General features: G+C 36.4%; 1 protein-coding gene across 3 annotated transcripts in view; it reads right to left on the bottom strand.

Moving 5' to 3' along the window:
* Window positions 1-24,665, bottom strand: part of RPAP3 (RNA polymerase II associated protein 3) — a 36,969-nt gene that overhangs the window by 1,046 nt on the left and 11,258 nt on the right. For 2 of the 3 annotated variants that reach the window (XM_008053739.2, XM_008053740.2), the window contains exons 4-16: window positions 24,496-24,618; window positions 22,671-22,798; window positions 18,432-18,553; window positions 17,528-17,598; window positions 16,405-16,530; window positions 14,906-15,033; window positions 11,430-11,551; window positions 10,021-10,091; window positions 9,805-9,906; window positions 4,275-4,513; window positions 3,370-3,556; window positions 2,411-2,508; window positions 1,645-1,745 (exon numbers count right to left, since the gene is read on the bottom strand). In XM_008053739.2, the coding sequence (XP_008051930.1) occupies window positions 1,645-1,745; window positions 2,411-2,508; window positions 3,370-3,556; window positions 4,275-4,513; window positions 9,805-9,906; window positions 10,021-10,091; window positions 11,430-11,551; window positions 14,906-15,033; window positions 16,405-16,530; window positions 17,528-17,598; window positions 18,432-18,553; window positions 22,671-22,798; window positions 24,496-24,618 (1,618 nt within the window). The remainder of the gene's footprint in view (window positions 1-1,644; window positions 1,746-2,410; window positions 2,509-3,369; window positions 3,557-4,274; window positions 4,514-9,804; window positions 9,907-10,020; window positions 10,092-11,429; window positions 11,552-14,905; window positions 15,034-16,404; window positions 16,531-17,527; window positions 17,599-18,431; window positions 18,554-22,670; window positions 22,799-24,495; window positions 24,619-24,665) is intronic. The other variant, XM_021710307.1, reaches the window with a different exon arrangement.

Genomic DNA, 24,665 nt, shown 5'->3' with positions numbered 1-24,665 from the left:
CAGTGGAGACCCAGCCAAGACAGACCTGTTGGTGAGCCAGCCTCAAAAGCCCACTCATATTCTTAGAGAACATCCTGAACTTATCACATTAGTGACAAGAAATCCATTCATTCAACACATTACACCAAGAGCTTCAAGCTCCGAGGCCTAATGAACAGGCAGACAAAATTCCTGCTCTCATGGAACTTTCATTCTATCAGAGAGGGAGAAATAATAAGCATATACGTGAAACACTGTCAGTTAGTTCTGTAAAATGAAGACAAAGCAGGATGAGAAGAGAGGGTGATGGGGGTGGTGGGAGGCAGGCAGTTGTTTTAACTAGGACAGGTGAGGGAAGGTGTCTGAGGTGGTGACGGGTGAAAACTGAAGAAAGCGAAGAGGCAAGCAAGGTGAAGATATGCGGGAAGATACTCTAGGATGAGGGAACAGTCAAATACTAAGTCCTCAAAGCCAAAATAAGTGTGGCAATTTAGTATATTAAAAATATATAAAGTCAGTATGATGGGGGCAGAGTGACTGAAAAAAAGCAGGAGAAGAGGAAGTCAAAACATAATAACTAGTAATACTTTTCAGGGATTTTGGGGAATGTTTTTGGTTAACTAAAGATAAAGTAGAAACTTTCGGTTTAAACCTTCACTATTTAAAAAAAATCCTGTAAATTATATAATGTATAAATATCTTTCTTATTGATTCATTCAATGTCACTGCTAGGAAGATAAAGAAGAAATAAGAAAGGGAGCCCAAGTATGTTTACTACAGGAGATAGCAGTGGCACACTCACGGCCACCGCAGCCTTGACCTGCTAGACTCAGGAGATCCTTCTGCCTCAGCCTTCCAAGTAGCTGAAACTACAGACACACGCCACCACACCCAGCTAGTTTTGTGTGTGTGTGTGATTTATTGTAGAGACGAGGTCTCACCAAGTTGCCCAGGCTGGTCTCGAACCCCCAGGCTCAGGCAATCCACTCGCCTCGGCTTTACAAAGTGCTGGGATTACAGGCTAAGCCACCACGGCCAGCCATCACATCACTTTTAATTCTTCAAACTCAGTTTGCTCTTTCCTGCCCCTGAAACTCTGCATCTGTCATTCCCTTAATCTAAAACTCTCTTTCCTAACCTTTCCTCTTAACTCTTGCACTTCTTTGAGAATCTGGCTGAAATCAAACAGACTTAAGAATGAAATAAAATAGACTCAGAACGGGTTAGACCTCCCATGTGCCCTGCTCAGTTACATGGTCCTGTGGTTTTGATACTTGATGTACTCAATGACAATGACAACAGGAGCTCAACCATTGTGCCATCTTCTGCACTTTTCTGTAAACTGGAAACAGGGTTGCCCGGATTCAAATCCTGGGTCTGGCTTCCCAGTTATGTGACTTTGGTCAAGTTCCTTAACCTCTCTATGCCATCAGTTTCTTCCTTAGCAAAAGGAGAATGAACACTGTACCTACATCTCATAATACTGTCAGGACTAGCAAATATAATTTCAATTTTTCTTAACTTAATCGTAATTCAATTCAATTATCTTAATTTTAATTATACATAACTTATACAGTCAGTAAATGTTTGCTATCATTTGTTGAATGAATAAAAGAACACAGAAGAATAAATAGACATGGAAAAACTTTTCTTCTTAGAACTTACTCTTTTTTTCAGTTTCTGACATAAACATCACTGCCATATCAAACCTTTTTAGCTCAGAAAGTCTCTGTAAGATTTCAAGGATGAGTGATGGGTTTTCTTTCCTGAAATAATCCAAATATTAAAAAAAAATGATCAGTCAAAAGTAGCTCATTTAATTGTTTACTGACACAGTATTTAATTATGCATAAATGAGGTCATTTTCCTTTTTTCCTTGGATGCTATCTATATTTTTAACTACCCAAATGAAAACATTTATGAAGTCAACTGAAGAAATCATAATATTCTTAAATAAGAGCTTAACACTGCTGTTATTCTGTTGTAATGCTGGCTACTTCCACTCCCCACTTTTCTCTGCAAAAAAACTAAGCCCTTTTCCCTTCCTTTTAAGTTTTCCCTTTTTATTCTCTATATTTGTCATCTCTTTACAACTGCCATAATGATAAAATTTACCGGAAAGCTAACTGCTATATATATAATTAATATCAAAGAGAATAAATTCCCCAAATCACTAGAAACAGCATAGCATTACAATATGAGAATACAGTAAGTTTTCCCTTGATGTCTTCATCAGTTCTTGGAAACTGCAACTCTTAAGTCAAACAATATACTGTATGTGGTAGGAACTTAACTCTTGTTTATATCAAAAGGCCTATGGTAAAATTGGTTTTCTTATATAATATCTTGTTTCACTTAAAGTCATAGTTTCCAAGAAACTATCAATGACGCTGAGGACTTACTGCATAACTAAAAAAAAAATCCAACTTACTCAATGTAAAAGTCATGCAGAATTTTAATGATTTGGTTGAATACATCTGGATCCAGATTTTTGTGAAACAACTTAGAATACAAGGATGGTTGAATTTGCTTGGAAAAATATATAAAGAGTTAGAAAATTAAATTATGGCAACATATCACATATCAAAAATTTATATAATTCATATAAATTGATACAATTGTGTAGGTAAAAATAGTAAAGAATAACTACAATGCATTAGCATTTAATGAGTAATAACAAAGTCATATTAAAATGTAATTATGATAGAAGAATGAAAGTCTGAGGAACCGTGAGATAACTACTCTGTTGTAGCCAGAGAAAAAAACTTATGAGCAGAAGAGATATGCATCACCCTAAGAGAGACAGAAAACTTGAGAGGACTCTCAAAAAGCAATAAAATAACAAGAGATTTTAAAAAGTAGAATTATATGAAGTAATATACTTGGAAGTAATTGTATGGAAGTAATTGTATAGTGCATAATTATATGGAAGCGCTGCTATCATTACACATGAAAAAGACTATGCTATCCATTATCTGCTAAATTTCATATGATCTGATTATTTTTCTTGGAGCAAATAAAAGCACATTTTCAGAATGATGGCCTAATATAAGTAAGCACTGCTTAATACAAAGAAGGCACTCTGTATTTTAGCTTCCTTTCCTCATCTTGAAAAATAAATAATTAAGCTTAAGCTATAATATATAAAATTAGATTAAGTTATGTTAGATATTAGAATCTGACACAGAATCTATTTCCAAAGGAGAATATCTTGGTTGCAAATATCTTAAAACAGTCTGGCCAGGGTGATATAAGTATCAGGCGAGAAATAAAAGTATTTCCTAGAAGCATGTAATACAAAAAGGAAATATAGCACTACTATTATATAGTGACAAAATAAGTTATTTGACTCTTTACTTGCAACGGAACTACTAGCTTTCTCTCTCTTACCTTTAAATACTGATACAACATATTTGGAGAACTTTTCAGTTGTCTGAAATCAGATTCAAGTTGAAATGAGTTTGCAGGAATTGGAGGAAGAATTGTTGTGACAAATTGAACAGGTATTTGTTCTCTCTCTATAGAAGTCTTATCACCAAAAGACTGACTGACATCCTGTTTCAACTGGGCTTGGGGTCTGAAATATTTCAGAGGCATCAAACAGAAAGAACCATAAATAGTCACAGCTCAATAAAGAAAACATCAATAAAGATTTTACAATTTCTGACTTAATTAATATTACCTATTTGTATTCTACAAGTATTACATTCTTTCAGCTTATAAAATATGTACATTTTTGGCAAAGCAGATTATGCACTTGCAAATTTTTACATGCTGGATCTGTAAATGACTATTCTCATCTGCTAGACAACTAGCTTGGCTACCTTTTGGGTATACCATTCCTATGTATTTCAATTAATGTGTCACACAGAGTCACAACTCAGCCTTTCAGAAATCTGAATGATCAGTTTCAAGGTATTCCAAAAAGGAAGAAATACTTTTTCCTTAGGGAAAAAATAAACAAATGAATAAATAAACAAGCAAGCTGCCTATTTAATATTTTCCCACAATCGGTACTATCATACTATCATTTAAAATGAACAAAATCAATTTGTTCAAGACAATGTCCTTATCATCTCTAAATTCCCCAAAATGGTTAAAAAAAAAGTGATCACTCTTTAAGCTAAATCTTACAGTAAGTTCAAATAAAAAGGAAAAAATAGAAAAAACTAGAACCTGAAGTGAGGCAATTAAAAAACTGAGGGTGATGAGTACAAATAAGAAGCTTCAGTCATCAATTTTCCAGTGGAATTACCACCATTCTATGAGTATCAGGTAACAGTATGTCTACTCACTGCAGGGTTGAGGTTTCACTGATTTCTTCTATTTTCAATACTTTTGCTCTTGGAGTATCACTTGTGGGCAAAAGGTCATCTTGGCTTGAACTCTTCTTACTTGCAGAGCCTGCGGCTGCTATCACATTTGCTGAATTAATAGGATTACTCTCTGGAGCATCAGCAGCAGTGCTATCTGGCACATCAATAGTCTGTATCAAATTACCAGTTTCTTCAATAATAACCTTCTTGAGTGGTTTCTAAAACAATTAAAATCAATTATTTAAAGCAACATATTAAAGGTTTCCTATTTTAGGGTCACAAGTTAAAGGCTGCAGTCTTCTTACAGCTAATATTCCAGTCACAAATAAATTCAATGTGGTAGTTAGACAGACTTAGAAAGTCTAGAATACAAAAATGAAAAGCTGTGCACAGCACCTATTCTAGGCAGGTCTACATGGGGGTGAGAGACATATACATGTAAATAATCAGAAGTCAATGGGTAGTATGAAAGATGAAAGAACAGAATGCTAAGAGAACACGAAGGAAGATACACATTTGGCATTAGGAAAGTCTCACAGGAAAACCACACAGGGATGGCAAAATGGACAAGTACAGCAGGGCAGTAGCGGAAAGAGCAGTCCGGTGGGGCTGGTGGCTGGTGGCTGGTAGGAGGGCAGGGGGGAGTGGTGGGGATGAAGCTGGAGAGGATGCTTGAAGACAGTTTATGAAAGGCTTTGTGTGCCATGTCAAGGAGTCTGACACTATCCTAGAAGCAGTAAAGCAGAGAGGCAACCACACTGACAACAGTACTGTGGGCTAACTGAAGGCAAGCAGATCAAGGGCAGACAGCAACCAGCATTGGTAGGGGACAGACTAACAATAAAACCTAAGTACATTCTCTAAATAATAGCAGCTACATGAAACCAGCCCAGGATTAAAAGTCCGTCAAATAATATTCACAAAGTTGGTAAAAGTTAACTATATGGTGTTCTGGTTTAGTAAAATAAATGGCATTTACTGTTTATCTCAATCACGACAAGTGTCATTTTCATCACTCCAAACACAGAAATACACTGAGGAACACCAGGGATGTTGAAAATTTAAAAAGTACAAAAAGCTCCATCAAAAATTTACAAACATTGATTAACAACTGCAGCTATATACTTCTATGGTGTATGTTTGAAACTTGATTTTTTAAAAAAGGAAAAAACTTTCCTCCATATACTCTAAGTATGCATTCCAACTGTATAGTTGAATAATTTAAAATATAAAATAGAAATGCAAATATAAAAATGACTGACACAGATATTAAACCCAGTGCTAAAAAAAAGACATTCTGTTAACACAGCTAAAATAAGATCTAATGATAACAATTGAATGTTACTAAATAAATGTACCAAAATGAAAAAGATATAAGCAAATTTTTAACAGAATCCTATAAAAAGTTCTGTTCTAAAGAATAATCATGTTAAGATCTTTGCTTTGCTAAAACTATACCAGCAACAGTTTTCTACCAAGGTATTAAAACCAAGAATGAACACGTTAGTGTTAAATCCTTTCAATGACAACAGATGTGTAAATATGATTCAAATTTATAAACTTCCTAATGGATGGTCTCTGTTAAGTGTAGACCTGTGGGTAGTAAGCCACAGAGGGTCACTTAGATGAGAGCTAGGAGGAACTGGGGAGAAGAGTGACAAGCTGATAACAGGAGTAAATCATACAAGACACAACTATAGAAAGAAAGGACTTAAGAAAATATGAACGGTTCATTTCTTTTTTTAAAATTATGACTCAGAAGCATAACATTATTTAGCTCTATGTTGTGACCATTTCTTTTTTTTTGGAGTTGAAGTCTCACTCTGTCATCCAGGCTGGAGTGCAGAGGCACGTTCACAGCCACCACAGCCTCAACCTGCTGGGCTCAGGTAATCTTTCTATCTCAGCCTTCCAAGTAGCTGGAACTACAGATGTGCACCACCACACCCGGCTACTTTTAAAAAATTTACTGTAGAAACAAGGTCTTGCCATATTGCTCAGGCTGGTCTCAAACCCTTGAGCTCAGGTGATTCTCTCATCTCCACCTCCCAAAGTGCTGAGATTACAGGCGTGAACCACCACACCTGGCCTATTGTGGCCATTTCAAAAAGCATTAAAGAAAATAAGAACAAACAGAAAGGAAGAAGAGAAAGACCAAACAGAAAAGGTAAAGTTCTGACATGGAGAAAGAGAAAAATGAAAAAAAGAAAAGCGAAACAAAGTATTTTTCACAGAGATTAAAGAATCAGGAAAAAGTTCATTTCCCATCACTCTGTGGGGAAACTCCAGGTCCTAATCCATCTACAACTCTGCTCTTCCACACCCTCTCTTGGAAGGTTTACCAAAAATGCTTCCCAGCTGCCGGCACTTCAAACACAGGCTAACTGGCCTAGACTCTCATCTGAATAACCCTAGGACACTCTACTTTTTGAGGTCTTCCTTTCTTTCCTGACCATTTTCCCCAGTGAACAGATGGTCTCACAAACATGTGACTAAAATGGAAATTAAACTTGTTTCACTTGACCTCGCTTTAGTATTTGTGCACATTATTTCCTTTGATGTAAACTAATCTGTGAGTTATTCTCAATTTAAAGTAAAAAGGTAAGGATAACACAGGGATTAGGTAATTTGCTCAGGATTTCAAAGTTTAGCCGGGTTTGGTGGCTCAGCCTGTAATCCAGCGCTTTGGGAGGCCAACGTGAGTGAATTGCCTGAGCCCGCGGGTTCAAGACCCACCTGGGCAACTTGGTGAGACCTCATCTCTACAATAAATCAAAAAAACTAGCTGGGTGTGGTAGCGCACGCCTGTAGTTCCAGCACCTTGGAAGGCTGAGGTGGAAGGATCGCCGGAGCCCAACAGGTTGAGGCTGTAGTGGCCAGGAGCAGCCACTGCACTCCAGTCTGGGCAACTGAGTGAGACGCCAACTCAAAAAAAAAAAAAAAAAAAGATTTCAAAGTTTATGAAGTAAGGCCCAAATCAAGTCTTAAAGGCATTATACCAAACTACAACCTTCTACTTTTAAAATGCCCACTTTTTTTTTTCCATAGACCTACTATAAAAATAAATAATTTTTCCCTTCTCTACTAGGATACTAATTTTGTGTTGGATCATTTACAGAATGATTTACCCTCAGCTCTCTCATTTCACCAAGGTGTTTTGTTTTGTTATACTGCCACAAAAGATTGAAATTCATGCTGCATTTTTACGATTAAAATAAACTCATTTTTTAAAGTGAAGGAGAAAAGATTCCAAAATCTTATAAAAGCTGTTTTATGATCTATTGGTCATAGGATATTACACATATAGATATCTGACTTACCACATGGCAATGTCTTTAGAATTATGGACAGCAATGTCCAATGAAGGCTTCTTTTAAACTTGTGAATTACTTTTTGTATAGAAGTCTTACAAAAATGCAAAAGTTCAAACTACGCTTAATTAAATAGTTAATCACTTTTACTTACTAATAAGAATAGAATAGTAAATGAATATAACGTGAAAATGAACATAATGTATGAAAGCATCTAGATGTATGTCTGGCACACAAAGCACACAAAACCAGTATTAGCCGGGCTCGGTGGCTCAGCCTATAATCCTGTGCCTTTGGGAGGCTGAGGTGAGTGGACTGCCTGAGCCCACGGGTTCAAGACCCGCCTGGGCAGCGAGACCTCACCTCTACAATAAATCAAAAAATCAGCCAGGCGTGGTAGCGCATGCCTATAATTCCAGCTACTTGGATGGCTGAGGCAGAAGGATCGCCGAAGCCCAGCAGGTCGAGGCTGCGGTGGCCGGGAGCGGCCGTCTGGGCCACAGAGCGAGACTTCAACTCAAAAAAGAAAACAAAAAAACAGTATTATCCAAGAATACAGTCACAATAAGTTCACTTGAAAAGCATTCAAGTAAAAAGTCTTCTATTTGCTACTAATATGAAATACAAAAGTAACAAAACAAACTTTGTCTCACTTTTTTCCCTTATACAAGGAGGACAAATACGCCTGCTCTCATGTTCTTAAAAAATTGTTATTTCTATCAAAGGATCATTCACGCCATGCATAACAGTTACTTCTAGGAGGCAGGAAGAGAATGTGATCAGTTAGGGGCACATAGACTTGTTTTTTGGAACTGATAGCTTTCAGTTTTCTGAAATGATTGGTGGTTCCATGGGTGTTCATTTTGTAATCATTCCTTAAATCTTGTCTTGTGTGTTTTTCTGCATGTATTTTATATTTCATAATTCATATATAGTATATTAAAAGTACTATGTAAATGTTAGAAGTTAGGCTAGTCACAACATAAACATATTTGCCTACAATGAAATCAACTTTAAAGGTCTAGCATATCCCAAACTGTTAAATTTTTTGTTTTGTTTTGTTTTGTTTTTTTGAGGTGGAGTCTCACTCTGTCACCCAGACTGGAGTGCAGTGGCCGCTCCCGGCCACCGCAGCCTCGACCTGCTGGGCGCCGGCGATCCCTCTGCTTCAGCCTTCCAAGTAGCTGGAACTACAGGCGCGCGCTAACACGTCCAGCTGATTTTTTTTTTTTAATTTTATTGTAGAGATGAGGTCTCACCAAGTTGCCCAGTCGGGTCTCGAACCTGTGGGCTCAGGCAATCCACTCACCTCAGCCTCCCAAAGTGCTGGGATTACAGGCTGAGCCACCGAGCCCGGTTGAACTGTTAAATTTATACCAGCTACTCTTTCTTTTCCAATATTGCAGGAAAAAAAAAAAGAACAAGAAAAAAAACTGGCTTTATTGGGTTTAATGAGAATACAGTACACCTAAAACAATGTGCAATGTATATATTTAAGGATAATTTTGTCCATACTCTTTTTTTTTTTTTTGATGGAGTTTCATTCTGTCACCCAGGCTGCAGTGCAGTGGCATGATCACAGCCACCGTTGCTCAACTTGCTGGGCTCAGGTGATCCTTCTGCCTCAGACTTCCAAGTAGCTGGGACCATAAGCACACACCATCACATCTGGCTATCTTTTAATTGACTGTAGAGATGAAGTCTTGCCATGTTACCCAGGCTAATCTAGAACATCTGGGCTCAGACAATCCTCTTGCCTCAGCCTTCCTAAGTGCTGGGATTACAGGCATGAGCCACTGCACCCGGCCTTAGATTTTTGTCTTAAGTACTGATTTAGATCTAACTCCTCCTGAGATACAAGAGTAGTATAATAAAAACCCAACCTCAGAAAAGAAGTTATAAAAAATACAAAACACCTTACTACTATAAACTGTAAAACTGCTTAAAATTCCTTTAAGAAAAAATATAGAAATATTTAAATTTATAATGTAAAGTAAAACAGGTAATTTACCTCAGAACTCTAAACAGCTTAATGTTCCCTAATTTTACTATGTCAGTAATCCTAGTATTTTTTAAAGATTCTAAAAAATGGTCTTAGGAAGAGCTCTCAATATTTATTTTAAGTGTTGAATAGAACAGTTTGTTTTCAATTGTTAATATAACATATTTAAATGGCAAGAATGAAGTGCTTTGCTTACAGCTGATCCAAGACGAGGTGGATTATCAACAGGTTTTATCACATTTTGTCTTTGTGTGGAATCGAGAAAAACATCATCCCAGTGTCCTTTCTCAATTAATTCCTAAAAACAAATTCATAATCATAACTATCAAAATATTCTCAAGCTAATTATACAACAAATAAATATATTTGTTTCAGAAAATATGACCATATTTTGGAGAAAAGGATACATTACCTTTTTAATTTTGGAAAGTTCAGTTACTGCTTGCTTATTTCCAGGTTCCAGAAGTAAAACAGTTTCAAAATCTAAAGCAAATTTTAAAAAAAATATTACAAGTAGTGAAAATATTTTATGACGTTCAAGACACAACACATTTAGTTAGTAATCTCATTATCATCGCAGGACATTTACTGAGGATACTAAGAAGCAGGCGAGCAATAATAAGAACTGATATTTATTGAGTGCTATTCCAGTTTTTTTAAATGAATTTTCATGTAATTCTCACTACAACCCCACTTTATAGATGATAAAAATGAGGCCTTGAGGTACTCTAACTTACCAGAGCTCAGAATGCTAACAAATGACAAAGTAACTCACCAAATGTAAGAAAAGAATCTAGAAGAATCTAAGAGAATTCCATATAATGAAATATTACTTTAGCCTTAAAAAAGGAATAAAACATAGATGAACCTTGAAGACATTATGCGAAGTTAAATAAGCCAGACACAAAAGGACAAATACTGTATGATTCCACTTATACGGGGTATCTAGGAGAGTCAAATTCATACACACAGGAAGTAGAATGGTGGTTAGCAGGGACTGACGAAAGAGGAAAATGGAGAGTCATGGTTTAATGTGTACACAGTTTTAGAATGGGATAATGACAAAGTTCTGAAGACGGATAGTGGTGATGGCTACACTGTGTAAATGTGCTTAATGCTACTGAACTACACACTGGAAAATGGTTAAAATAATAATGTTACATTTATTTTACCACGACAAAAAAAGACACAATCATGGGCTATGATTGCTAGGCTACTAGACAAACTGCCAGATTTTAAATGTACATATCAGAAAAGAAAAAAGACTGAAAACCAATTATCTAAGTACTGATCTCAAGAGGTTAGAAAAACAGCAAATTAAACCCAAAGAAAGTTGAAGGAATAAAATAAAGAGCAGAAATAAACAAACAAAAAGAAAATCAAGTTGGTTCTTTGAGAAAACATAAAAGCAATACCTAAAAGACAAGACCATGAAAAAAATAAGAAAAAAACTAAAATCAAGAATAAAAAGGGACACCACTGCAGATCTCACATTAAATTCTATCCCCTAACCTGCTGATTCCTTCCTTTTCAATCTAGTTCTTCTCTTGCTTTTTCTTTTCTCTTCCACAATTTACATTTTTCATTAACGTTGACTGGCAATAAGCCAGTTTACTGTATACTACTAAAGTAAAATATACTTTAGTACACCATGGAATCTGAATTCCTCCAAACCCATTCATGATCTCAATGGTAGAAAGAAAACATACTGCTCTAAATTCAGTATCCCTAGACCACTGGAAAGGTACATAAATCTCTGCTTCTTATAACCTGGGTGTCTCATCAGGTTGAGTGAGAGCCAGCTGTTATAACAAGTCTTACCTTGTTTCGCCTCATTTAGCTTTCCCAAAAACGTTCTTGCAGTTCCTCTTCTGGCAAAAGCTTTAGAGTACGAGCCATCTAATAAAATAGCTTGTGTGCAGTCTTTTTCTGCTTCTTCATATCTATTGAACATGACAAAATTACTGACTGAAAAACTGCAGCTTGTAGAAAAACTTCATATAAATCAAGTTTCTAGTTTTAAAACTTGTGTATAATTTCAATTACTAATTCCTAAATCTATGTTTGACGAGAAGGACTATTTAAAACATTTTTTATTCTTCCCCAAATCTTGGAATCATTTAAGGAAGGGGAAGGTACCAGATTAAGAGAAAGTCAGAAAAGAGATTGCAAGGACAGAATTAATGACAGAAAAGTATGAGTAGAGCAGACAAAAGAATACCACTACAGTTACCTGTGCAACTCCTCCCCAGCCCTCAGTACGCACAGTTACTACGTTAGCGTTTTAACCAGCAATAATTTTCTAACAAAACCTCACTAACTTTTACCCATAACATACATTCCATATCCACAGGAAAAAAAAAACCCATACAAAATTTAGAACTCACTACATGATAGCATATCTTCTGATACTTTATCAATTCTACTCAGCCATGCAACCAGCAATCAATTCAAACTGAATGCTCTATGAAAACAAAGAGCTAAGAGGAGCTTTAAAAAAAAAAATTCAATAACAAAAAACTTGAGAACTTCCAGTATATTAATATGACAATAAGTTACTATTTATTTATCAGGAGTAATAATAGTATTGTACTTATGCATAAAATAGCCTTTTCTTTAGGGGTGAGATATCACACTGTCTATAATTTGCTTTACAATAAATCAGAGGAAAAAAGCTGAAACAAATATGATCAAAAAAGTGTGGCTTGTTAAAACTGTGTAACAGCCTCCATCTGGTGAAGAAAACTTCTGATATTAAGTAAGAATCTAAAAGAATTAAAAGAATCTAAAAGTTATTTTAATTTAAAATATACTCCGCTAACTTAGTATAATACACTCTACTAATGTGATTATAAACTAAAGCAATAAAATTAATTAATTAGAGTTCTCATCAATTTTATATAATCTGTTACCTATAAGGTAATTTCAAACCAAAAAATGTAGATCTTACAATTTTTAAACCAATGTGCAATCCCTCAATAGCAAAAAGAAAAATTTTCATAAGCTAGCAAGAGATGCAATTATCTTTACTTGGACTAAGGAACAAAAGAATATAATTCTAGCAGTTTCTATTAGTTCATATGAGGCTAAATACATAACCAAAATTCACTTCTGTGACAGGAGTTCCTAACCTGAGATCGTCTGGAAGATCTGAACACTTGGTTGGGAAAAAAATTTTTATCATTATTTTCATTAAACTTTAAATAAAATTTAGTTTTTCAAATACAAATGTAGAGACCAAACAGTACCTATGATTTTGTCACCAATAAAAATCACAGATATTTTCATATCACATCATGAGTGTTAGTGATATCTCAAAATATCTCTTATGGTCACCATTATTTCAGAATTATGAAAAATGTAATCTGCTTATCTGCAAGTGATTGCATTGTCTGGTTTATGGACACTCTTGTAACAAAGTAGGCCAACTACTGGGCAACTCTACTACTAGTAGTTATTCGGATGTCAAAAAGTTAAGTCATGTGTTATCACAGTGACAACCTAATCATCTGTTACTTTAGGTATTCCCTATCCACACTTGTTTGTTGATCAATATGTGGAGGATGTGCCAAAGGTCATCCCAAAATCTACTGTCCTTAGGCAAACCTTCACATTCACATCTTTAAAATTTTGTTTTAACTTTTAACTTGCCTCTATTTTAAATGTAGTTTTTCGTTTTGTAGTGTCGATAAAAAAGCACATATACTACTGTACCACAAATATTAACATTTTCAAGTCTATGTTTTGACGTAATTGGTCTCCTTTATAACTCCAGTTGTAGTTATGCATTTAAAAATATTTTCCTGGCTGGGCTCGGTGGCTCACCCTGTAATCCCAGCACTTTGTGAGGCCGAGACAGTGGACTGCCTGAGGCCAAGGGTTTGAAACCGTCCAGGCAACTTGGTGAGACCTCATATCTACAATAAATCAAAAATTAGCCGGGCATGGTAGTGCACGCCTGTAGTTCCGCCTACTTGGAAGGCTGAGGCAGAAGGATCGCTGGAGTCTAGCAGGTCGAGGCTGTGGTGGCCAGAAGCGTGCCACTGTACTCCAGTCTGGGCGACAGAATGAGGCTTCAACTTAAAAAAAAAAATCTCCTGCGAAGGGTTCATCATGCAGCCAAAGGGGTTAATGGCACTTTAAAAGTTTTGAATTTCTATTTATAATATTTATAGGCTTTTTAAAATTCTGGCACTAGTGTGTGAAGTACTAGAGATACAAAAATGTAAGTCAAAGTTTCTGCCATCCTGTATTATTATCCTACTAATTGTCCAACTTGGGCACATTCAAAAACAGCTAGTCAGTATCACAGGACCAAATTTGGGTGTATATATATGTATATACGTCATTAACCAGCAGTCTCAATGACAGTAGATCCCTTTTGTTATATACAAAGGGGACCCTCCAAAAAACTGGAATTTAATTATAAAAAACTGTGTATTCTTACATGTTTCAATTTCAGTGACTTTCAAAGTACTCTCCATTTGATGCAATATACCTGTCAAAATACTTTTTCTACTGCTCAAAACAGTTTTTGAACTCATCAATTTTGATGTCTTTTAGTGCTATGCCATTTTTTGTTTCACTTCTTTCACAGTGGCAAAACGTTTCCCTTTGAGGACTTTTTCATCCAAGGAAACAAAAAACGTTGCCTGAGGCAGGATCAGGTGAGAGGGAGGGTGGGGCACAGGGGTCATGCCTTTTTTTGGTTCAAAACTGCTGAACACTTAGCACTGTGTCACGGTGGAGGCATGCTGTCATGGTGGAAGAACCAGTCACCTGTTTGCCACAACTCAGGGCATTTCTTCCACAAATCATGATGCAACCTTCTCTAAACTTCCAGATAAAAACTTTGGTTGATCGTTTGATCTGGAGGAGCAAATTCCGAGTATACTACAAGGCACCGGCCCTCCAAAAGTTAATTCTGCTTTTTCTGAGGGAGATTCTCCCCTTGTATATACGTATATAAAATGCTTCCAGGTAAGATTTTGCCCAAAAAATTCTGAGGTTTAAAATAATTTTAAAATAAATATAACATATATATATATAATAACATATACAAAGCAACTAGAGAAATGTTAAAAATACGTGCTATGTGCCTGGTACTATGCCACAGATATGTATTTATGCATCTCTCTCTCACACACACACACACTCTCTCTCACTTTTTTCCTCTTGTTTAACTTTAATTAAATGCTCAAAAATATATCAACTAAATTTCAATTTATTGGTTAACTAATATATCGATTTCTGGTAAATTTTCATCCTGAAAAGCATTAAATGTAACCAATACTTACCTCTCAATCTTCAGATAGGCCATAGCTCTGTTAGCTGGAAGAAGGGCATTAGCACCATCTGCTGCTATCCCTCGAGTATAGCATTCTATTGCTCTTTCATATTTCCCCTCTTTGAAAAATCCATTCCCCTATTATTTTGGAAAGAAATATGAAGAATTTTTAAAAATTCAGAAAAAAAGTAACTTAATTCAAATTTTATGAAACACTACAAGAATATTCATCAACAGTATTTCAGAAAGGAATACTTTAATTGTCAAAAATCCAGTCTGTGAGACATGTCTTAGGATCTGCTAGTTTGGGTTTTTTTAATGGTGTTCTCTTTTCAGGAAAAAAACAAAAAAAAGCATGTCACTTTGCAGCATTCATTATTATTCTAATCACCAAACATGCAAAGCTTAAATTTAAAAATATATTTTAATAAGGGTCCCAAATGTTATACTAAGTCTTTAGTTATATAAGAAGCTGTACAAAGTAATTTAATAACTCAATTTTTGTAAAAAAAACACAGTACTAGAAATGTACCAACCACTCATTAGTAAATTAACATGCCTAAATATAAGAAAAATACAATGGTATTGGGATTTGTATACCTGATTTCTTTTTTTTCTTATGTTGTTATTTATTTGTGTATTATGGCTTAAGTTGTTAAGAAAGAAGTTTTACACAAATGAATATGCTACACTAAAATAGTGACTTAACTGTCACATTCCATGCTTAAAATTAAGTGGACAGAAACAACACAAATAACCATCAAGATTAAAATTAATAAATCAATAAATATCCACAAAATGGAATAATAGTAATGAAGATGAATAAACAGTTGCTATGTGCAATAACATGATAAATCACAAGCATAATATTGAGTAAAAGAAGGCATGTACAAAAAAATACATAATAATTTTACTTATATAAATTCAAGAAAGCAAAAGTCAGACTTCAGGACAGAAGTGAAGATCATGGCCACATGTTAGAGGTGGAAGGGTACAGTGACGAGGAAGGGGCATGAGAGTGGCTCCAGGGTTATTCCTGTTCTATTGTATACCTGATTTCACAGTAACATTTACTTATAATCAGAGTCAGACATATCCAATCAATAAACAATTCATAAGTAGGACTTCTCTGTAGGTTCAGGAAAGGAGAGATAGATATAAAATTAATCTCCTCAACTCAAGATTTACAAAGGAATTTCAATCAGAAATAATTTTAAAAGGACATTACAAGAATGGATTGCAACTTACCTATTAAATTTATAATGATGCATATGTCAAAACACTCAAATATTTCTATAATTATGTTTTTTAAACATGTATACATTAAGTCATCAATTATTCAAATTTGCAATTTGTAGGCTCCAGAGGTTTTAGTGTATGTAATTCCCTGTTCTTATTCAAGAAGAATTTTAACACTGCAGAAGATAGAAACTTAATATAAAAGAAACTAAGAGTAAATAAACACTCAGCAAAACATATACATAATATGTTGGCATGCCTTTGAATTACCCGATCTTTCTCTGACAAGGCTTGCTGTTTATTCTGTTGTGCTTCAATTTGTTGTTTCTCTCCTTGAGTTGATTTAATCATTGTGTCAGTTTCCTTTGGACATGAATTTTCTTTGGATGTTAAAGCCTAAAAGACATGCAGTCAGCTAAAATAAAACAAGTAATACAAGATGCATATATATTTTACCTTAAAATGTAAATTATCAAATGTTAGAATTTGTGCCACATTTCAAATTAATGACTAACATTTTCTACTCTAATTCAAAATCTGCCTATTAGAGCAAAAAAAGTGTATAACAAATTTAATGTGCTTCTTATTTCAATTAAAATAAGTAGTATCCACTAAAGGCAGCTGTTCTTTCATTTATTTATTTACTGAACTTCTACGCAGGCCAGGGACTGTTCTAGGAGCTGTTCTCAAACATAAAACACTTAAGACCACAACATGAAAAATCTCAAATTAAGTAGTCATTTTTAACCTAAGATACAAAACAAAAATATACATAATGAAGTTCACAATTATAATTAAGTTGACATTTTTACCAACAGATTTTATGTGTGAAAAGCAATGGTAATACTTAAAAACAGATTTTCACTAATCACTGTCATTTTTTCCTCATTGTTTCAACAATGGCAAAACAATTATAACTGACTCAAAGGCAAAGTGAAAGGAATATGTAATTGCTACAGTATCACAAGACAATTTTACATTTAAATAATAACTATTTCCTTGCTGTCAAAAAATTAGTGCTGTCTTTGCTAAGATACGAGCTATAAAGATAGAGCAATTTAAACATGAAAATAATCAAAGATATACTAAAGTTTTGTACAAAAATCAGTGCACAAGCCAAAAAAGAAAAATCAGTGGGATAAAAAAATTTCATTTTGTCAACTTAAGAAAGTAAAGCAGCAGTAGTTCTAAAGATGTCCACTTTTAAAAATGATTGGTTAAGGATCTTTAAATACCATTACATTACCTCTAGCTTGCAAATTCATTTTGTAAAACTCTATAGTACAAATAATTAAAATCAGAAAATTTCTACATTAAGAAATCTATAGTACATCTATGCAAAAAGCTTTACTTGGTCAAATTAAAAGTCATGAGTTACATAACTATAGTTTACCTGATTAATTTTCCTAAGTTCATTCGTTGCTTCAAAGTTATTTGGTTCCAGTTCTAATACTTTTTCATAATCTAAGCAAAACAGAAGTAAAGAATTTTTGAAAGATATATGATATTTTAAACATACAAAACAATAATCATTTGCTGCATGTGACAAATAGGCAAATGTCCTATAGCAAAACAGAGGAACAAAGAAATACTAACATTAGACCACTAGACTTTCCTTATTCTCCCCCAGAGCAGACAAAATCCTGACAGAATCCTGTGACAGATTATCTTCCTCCAGCAGATTCAGGAAGGATACTTGCTATCTTAAAGCCGCACATCATAAAACAAAGCAGCAGTGATTTGAAGGCTTAAAGTGTACAAATTTAAAAAAATGGCCTCACAAAAGTCAACAATCCCTAGTTTACAGATGAGAAACTAAAAATCAGAGAAGATACTAGTCACACAGCCAGTACTTGGTAAAAAGAGAATTTGAATCAAACTCAGATTGGTAGTGAATAACACATTCTTTCCCAAAACATAAGATAGATAGATAGATAGATAGATAGATAGATAGATAGATAGATAGATAGATTTTTTTTTTTTTTTTTTTTTTTTTAAGAGACAGGGTCATACTCCATCATCCAGGCTGGAGTGCAGTGGCATGATCATGGCTCATTGTAGCCTCAAACTCCTGGGCTCAAACAGCCCTTCCACACCTCAGCCTCCTGAGTAGTTAGGACTTCAGGCACATGCTACCAAGCTCACCTAAGATATCTTTTAAATTGCAAAAATGAGCTTTGTTCAAATACAGAAAGCCCTCTGAAGGTAGTAACTGGGATTGCTTAGTATTCTTTATATAATATACCATCTATTAAACAGTTAAAAGAATTTTTTAGATAATAATGACTAGCAAATACCTTTTTTGGCATCCTCTAATTTTTGCAAAGCAAATCGAGCAGCACCTCGTCTGGCATAAGCCTTTGTATAACTTCTATTCAAGGCAATCGCTAAATTACAATCAGACTCAGCAACAGCAAACCTGCAATTTAGGAAAATTAAAATAAATAAAGTTAATAAAAATCATTTATTAAACTAAAACTTCAAGATCTGTTTCTGAAACCCTTGAAAAGGAAATTTACTTCTCAACTGAAGACATTTCTCCCACCTCCTCTTAGTTAATTAAGCCTAATAAAAGCATTACAGGCATACCTCGAAGATACTCCAGGTTTGGTTCCGACCACTGCAAAAAACACATGTCAAAATAAAGCAAGTCACATGAATTTTCTGGTTTTCTAATGCATATAAAAGTTATGTTTACACTACACTGCAGTCTATTAAAGTGTGCAATATCATTATATTTTTTAAAATACATATGTTAATTTTAAAATATTTTATTGCTAAAAAAAACCAAAAAACTAATAATCATCTGAGCCTTCTGTGATTCATAATATTTTTGCCTTGTGTTGATGGCTGCTGACTGATCAGGGTGATGGCTACTGAAGATTGGGACAAGTATGGCGATTTCTTAAAATAAGACAGTGAAGTTTGCTGCATTGATTGAATCCTCCTTTTACAAAAGATTTGTCTGTAACATGCAATGCTGTTTGACAGCATTTTACTCACAGTAGAACTTCTTTCAATATTCAAGTCAGTCCTCTCAAACCTGCCCTCCTTTATCATCTCAGTTTATGGAATTTTCTAAATCCTTTGTTGTCATTTCAACAGTGTTCACAACATTTTCACCAGGAGTAGATTCCATACCAAGAGACATCTTCTTTGCTCTTCCATGAGAAGCAACTGTTTATCTGTTCAAGTTTTATCATGACCTTGTGGCAGTCACATCCTCCACTGACACCTTGAATCCCTCAGTCATCCATGAGGGCTGAAATCAACTTCTTCCAAACTCCTGTTAATGCTGATATTTTAACCTCCTCTCATGAAACACAAATGTCCTTAATGGCCTCTAGAACACTGAATCTTTTCCAGAAGGTTTCCAATTTACTTTCCCAAATCCATCCAGGGAATCCCTATCTATGGCAGCTAAAGCCTTGTAAAATGTATTTCTGAAATAAGAATGTCAAAATGATTCCTTGATCCATGGGCTGCAGAATAAATGCTGTGTTAGCAGGTATGAAAACAACATTCACCTTATACACCTCCAGCAGAGCTCTTGGGTGACAAAGTAGATTGTCAATAAACAGTAATATTTTTAGAGAAATCTTTTTTTCTAAGCAGTACGTCTCAACAGTGGCCTTAAAATATTCAGTAAACCAGGAGATAAACAGATGTGCTATCATCTAGGTTCTCCTATTCCATTTACAGAGCACATGCAGAATAGATTCAGCATAATTCTTAAGAGTCCTAAGATTTTCAGAACAGTCAATGAGCACTGGCTTCAACTTAAAGTCATCAGCTGCATTAGGCCCTAACAAGAGAGTCAATCTGTCCTTTGAAGTTAGGCAGTGACTTCTCCCTAGCCATGAAAGCTCCAGATACCATCTTTTTCCAACAGAAGGCTATTTTATCTTTACTGAAAATCTGTTTAGTGTAGTCACTCTCATCAATGACCTCAGCTAGACCTTCTGGAAAACTTGCTGCAGCTTCTCCACCAGCACTTGCTGCTTCGCCTGTACTTTCACGTCGTGCAGACAGTGCCTGTCCTTTAACCTCCTGAACCCACCTCTGCTAACCACGAACTTTCTTTCCGCAGCTTCTTCAACCCTCTCAGTCTTCAGAGTCAGGACTCTGATCTGGATAGAACATTGGCTATTTCGCTTTCTTATCATGGGAGTGTTCAGTGGACTAGCACTTTTATTTATTTATCTATTTATTTTGGAGTAGCGCTTTTAATGTCTTTTAAGAACTTTTCCTTTGCATTCACAACATGGTTAAATGGCACAAGAAGCCTAGCCACTGGCCTGCCTCGGATTTTGACATGCCTTTCTCACTAAGTTTAATCACTTCTAGTTTTTTATTTAAAGTGAGAAATATGCAACTTCATCTTTCACTTGGACATTGAGAAGCCACTGTAGGGTTATTAATCAGTCTAATTTCAATATTATGTCTCAGGGAATGGAGAGGGCGAGAGACAGAGGAGCAGCTGATTGGTGGAACAGTCAGAACACACTCAACACTTATCAGTTAATTTGCCATAATATATGGGCATGTTTCATGGTGCCCCAAAACAATTACAATAGAAACATCAAAGATCACTGGTCACAGATCACCATAACATGTAATAATAATGAAGAAGTTTGAAAATCCATGAGAATTACCAAAACGTGACAGAGAGACATGAAATGATCACATGTTGTGGGAAAACTTGAGACTTGCTTGATATAGGGTAACCTGCAACTTATAAAAATGCACTATCTGTGGAATACAATAAAGTGGCACACAATAAAATGAGGTATGCCAATTTTTTTTTTTTTGGTCAGTCTCATTCTGTCACCCAGGTTGGAGTGCAGTGGCACACTCATGGCCACTGCAGTCCCTACCTGCTGGGCTCAGGTGATCCTTCCACCTCAGCCTTCCAAGTAGCTGGAACTACAGGCACATGCTACCACGCTTGGCTTATTTTTTTATTTATTAAAGAGATAAGGTCTCACCAAGTTGCCCAGGCTGGTCTCGAACCCCTGAACTTAGGCAATCCTCTCATCTCAGCCTCCCAAAGTGCTGGAATTACAGGCTTGAGCCACCACGCCGGGCCACCTAGATTTCTTTTTTTTTAATTGTAGAGACGAGGTCTCACCAAGTTGCCCAGGCTGATCTCAAACCCACAGGCTCAGGCAATCCACTAGCCTCAGCCTCCCAAAGTGCTGGAATTACAGACTGAGTCACTGAGCCCAGCCTCGCCTAGATTTCTTAATGGCAAAATGTTAACAGCATTTCCTTTAATGCGAGGAGCAAGAATGTCCATTACCAATGCTTTCCCTCAGCACTATACTAGAGGTCCTCACCAACACAGCTCCATAAGAAAAAAATACATGGTTAAAAAGACTAGAAACACCCGCCTGGGCAGCGAGACCTCATCTCTACAATAAATCAAAAAATCAGCCGGGCATGGTAGCGCATGCCTGTAATTCCGGTTACTCGGAAGGCTGAGGCGGAAGGATCGCCGGAACCCAGCAGGTCGAGGCTGCGGTGGCCGGGAGCGGCCACTGCACTCCAGTCTGGGTGACAGAGTGAGACTCCAACTGAAAAAAAAAAAAAAAAAAAAAAACTAGAAACAAAGGAACAAAACTGACATTATTCTCAGATGATATGATGGTCTACAAAGAAAACTCAAAACAGGTAAACTAAGCACTTTGGGAGGCCAAGGCAGGAGGACTGCTTGAGCCCAGGAGTTCAAGATCAGCATGGGCAACAGTGAGACCTCGTCTCTACAAAAGGAAAAAAAATGAAGATGGGCAACTAGAGGCAGCTAGAGTGTGTTTCTCCTATGGAATAAATCTAGATACCGAGAGCTTCCTCAGTACCCAGAGAGAAGCAGGACCAGCAGCAACCCTACAACTCATCAAAGAAGTGATAATAGCCACACAGTGCAAAAAAGAGAAAAATCAGTCGATCTGGGTTGGAACTGGCCAGTCTCTTAACTGGATTACCGCAAAGACCACTGGCAGCCTCCAGATGCAGTGAAGGTGAGTGAAAGGAATTCAGGAATTCTATGCTGCTGCCTCAGACTTGGAGGACCCCTAGAGCTTTGTGGGACTCCAATCCCTCACAAGCAGCTCCAGCTGCCATATGAGAGAAACTCAACCCTTTGCAGGTCACTGTTTTCTAGTCAGCCTGGGAGGAGATGGTCCCCAAGGGCAGCCTGCTGTGAGAATGCCTGAGGCCAGCTATACTTTGACATTCAGAAAGCAGACTGCTTGAGGCTAAGGCAGGAGCATAGCAACCTCTTACTCCCAAGGCAAACTCTTACTCAGCTAAATTTTTTATTGTTTTGCAGAGCCAGAGTCTCTCACCATGATGCCTCAGCTGGCCTTGAACTCCTGGGTCAAGTAATCCTCCTGCCTCATCCACCTGCCTCATCCTCCCAAAGTACTGGGATTACAGGCATGAGCCACCAACAGCCTACCCATTATTAAAGGTTGTTTTAAAAAATCGGTCTCCATATACACCTATGACATTCACATGTTATGGAAATTCCTTACTTCTTCAATCTAAAGTATGCTGATGCTCTGTTTGTTGGCAACACAGGATTATACGGATCAGCATCCATTCCTTTTGTGTAGCACTCAATCGCTTCATCATATTTTCCTTGTTTGAAGTATTTATTGCCCTGAAAGAAAAGATAATTAAGCAAAATGGTTTTTTGGGGTTTTGGTTTTTTTTTTTTTTGCAAGTGCTGAAATTTACTACAATTGACCCTTTGAACAACACAGATTTAAACTGTATAAGTCTACTTAAACATGAATTTTTTTTCAATAAAAATTACACTGACCCGCCTGGGCAACTTGGGGAGACCTCATCTCTACAATAAATCACAAAGTCAGCCAGGCGTGGTAGCGCACGCCTATAGTTCCAGCTACTTGAAAGGCTGAGGCGGAAGGATCACCGGAGCCCAGCAGGTCGATGTTGCGGTGCCCGCGGCGGCCACTGCACTCCAGTCTGGGCGACAGAGTGAGACTCCAACTCAAAAAAAAAAAAAAAATTACACTGAATATGTCTGCCTCTCCTGCCTCCTCTTCTAAGGCCTCTACCATCCTGAGGCAGCAAGACCAACCACTCCTCTTCCTCAGCCTACTCAATGTGAAGATGATAAGGATAAAGACTTTTATTGTGATCCACTTCCACTTACTGAATCGTAAATTTATTCTGTTCCTTACAATTTTCTTAATAACATTTTCTTTTCTTGGGCCTACTTTACTATAAGAATACAGTACATGACTCACATAACATATAAAATATGTGTTAATCAACTGTTTATGTATTGGTAAGGCTTCTGGTCAACAGTAAGCTATTATAAGTTTTCGGGGAATCAAAAGTTATACACAGACCTCTGACTACCTGAGGAGTCAGCACTCCTAACCCCCACACTCTTCAAGTGTCAAATATATACAATCTTTGGATGAGACAACTCAAGAGTCCTGGCAGAAAAATAAGTAAAATACCCAGCATTATACCTTTTATTGACAATACCAACCCATAGAAATATAACCAAAAAAAGGCATCAAGATGAAGTTTAATTTGAAAAGAATTCCATCTTTGTAAAAGCAATACTACTGGTTTTATAATAACAAGTCATCCCTCAGGAAGATACTGAACACTCCAAAAAGTAACCAGGTCAGGCACGTTGGCTCATACCTATAATACCAGCACATTGGGAGGCCAAGGCAGGAAGATTGCTTAAGCCCAGGAGTTTGAGACCAGCCTAGGCAACACAGCAAGACCTCATCTCTATAAAAAAATTTTTTAAATGAGCTGAGTGTGGTGGTACACACTAGTAGTCCCTGCTACTCAGGAGGCTGAGGCAGAAGGATCACCTGAGCTCAGGAGGTTGAGGCTGCGGTGAGCCATGACAGTGCCACCACATTTCATCCTGGGCAACAGAGTGAGACTCTGATTTTAAAAAAAAAAAGTAACCAAAGATGGCAAGAATCACACACTGACTTCAAGTTACTTCAGTCTACTACTAAAAGACCTTAACAATCCCGGTTATAGTCCAAGCAATTTACATATAATAGCTCACTTAATACAATTACCCAATGGGGTTTAATATTATTAATCTCATCTTACAGCTAAAGAAAACTGAGGTACAGAAAGTTCAAACAGCTTATCACAAATGGGAGCCCAAGTGATGTGGTCCCAGAGCTGTACTCCTACCACCACGGCATAATGCCTCCTGAGAGGGACAGAGTCAGAAACAACATAAAGTCTGGACACTCCCTAAACTATGCCCAAGAGCTTTTAGGATCTACATGATTCTCTACATAGCCTGCTTACCTGAAAAAAATCTAAAGCAAAACTCAAGAGTACCTTTTCTTTTAAAACAAGAGCCTTCTGTGAATCTACATGAATTCCATCTTCTTCTGACTCTGATTCTTGAGACACAGAATCATGGGTACTATCTTCTTTGTCAAGCTCATCAAGGATACTGTCCTGAAATCAAAAGTAGGAGAACCGTGTTTATAACATGACGGGGGGGG

The sequence above is a fragment of the Carlito syrichta genome, unplaced genomic scaffold (genome assembly GCF_000164805.1).
Source record: "Carlito syrichta isolate Samal-C Ts95f unplaced genomic scaffold, Tarsius_syrichta-2.0.1 Scaffold288413, whole genome shotgun sequence".
Lineage (NCBI taxonomy): Eukaryota > Metazoa > Chordata > Mammalia > Primates > Tarsiidae > Carlito > Carlito syrichta.
Note: the sequence above shows the minus strand (reverse complement) of the source record. Positions and strands in the feature narration are given on the sequence as shown.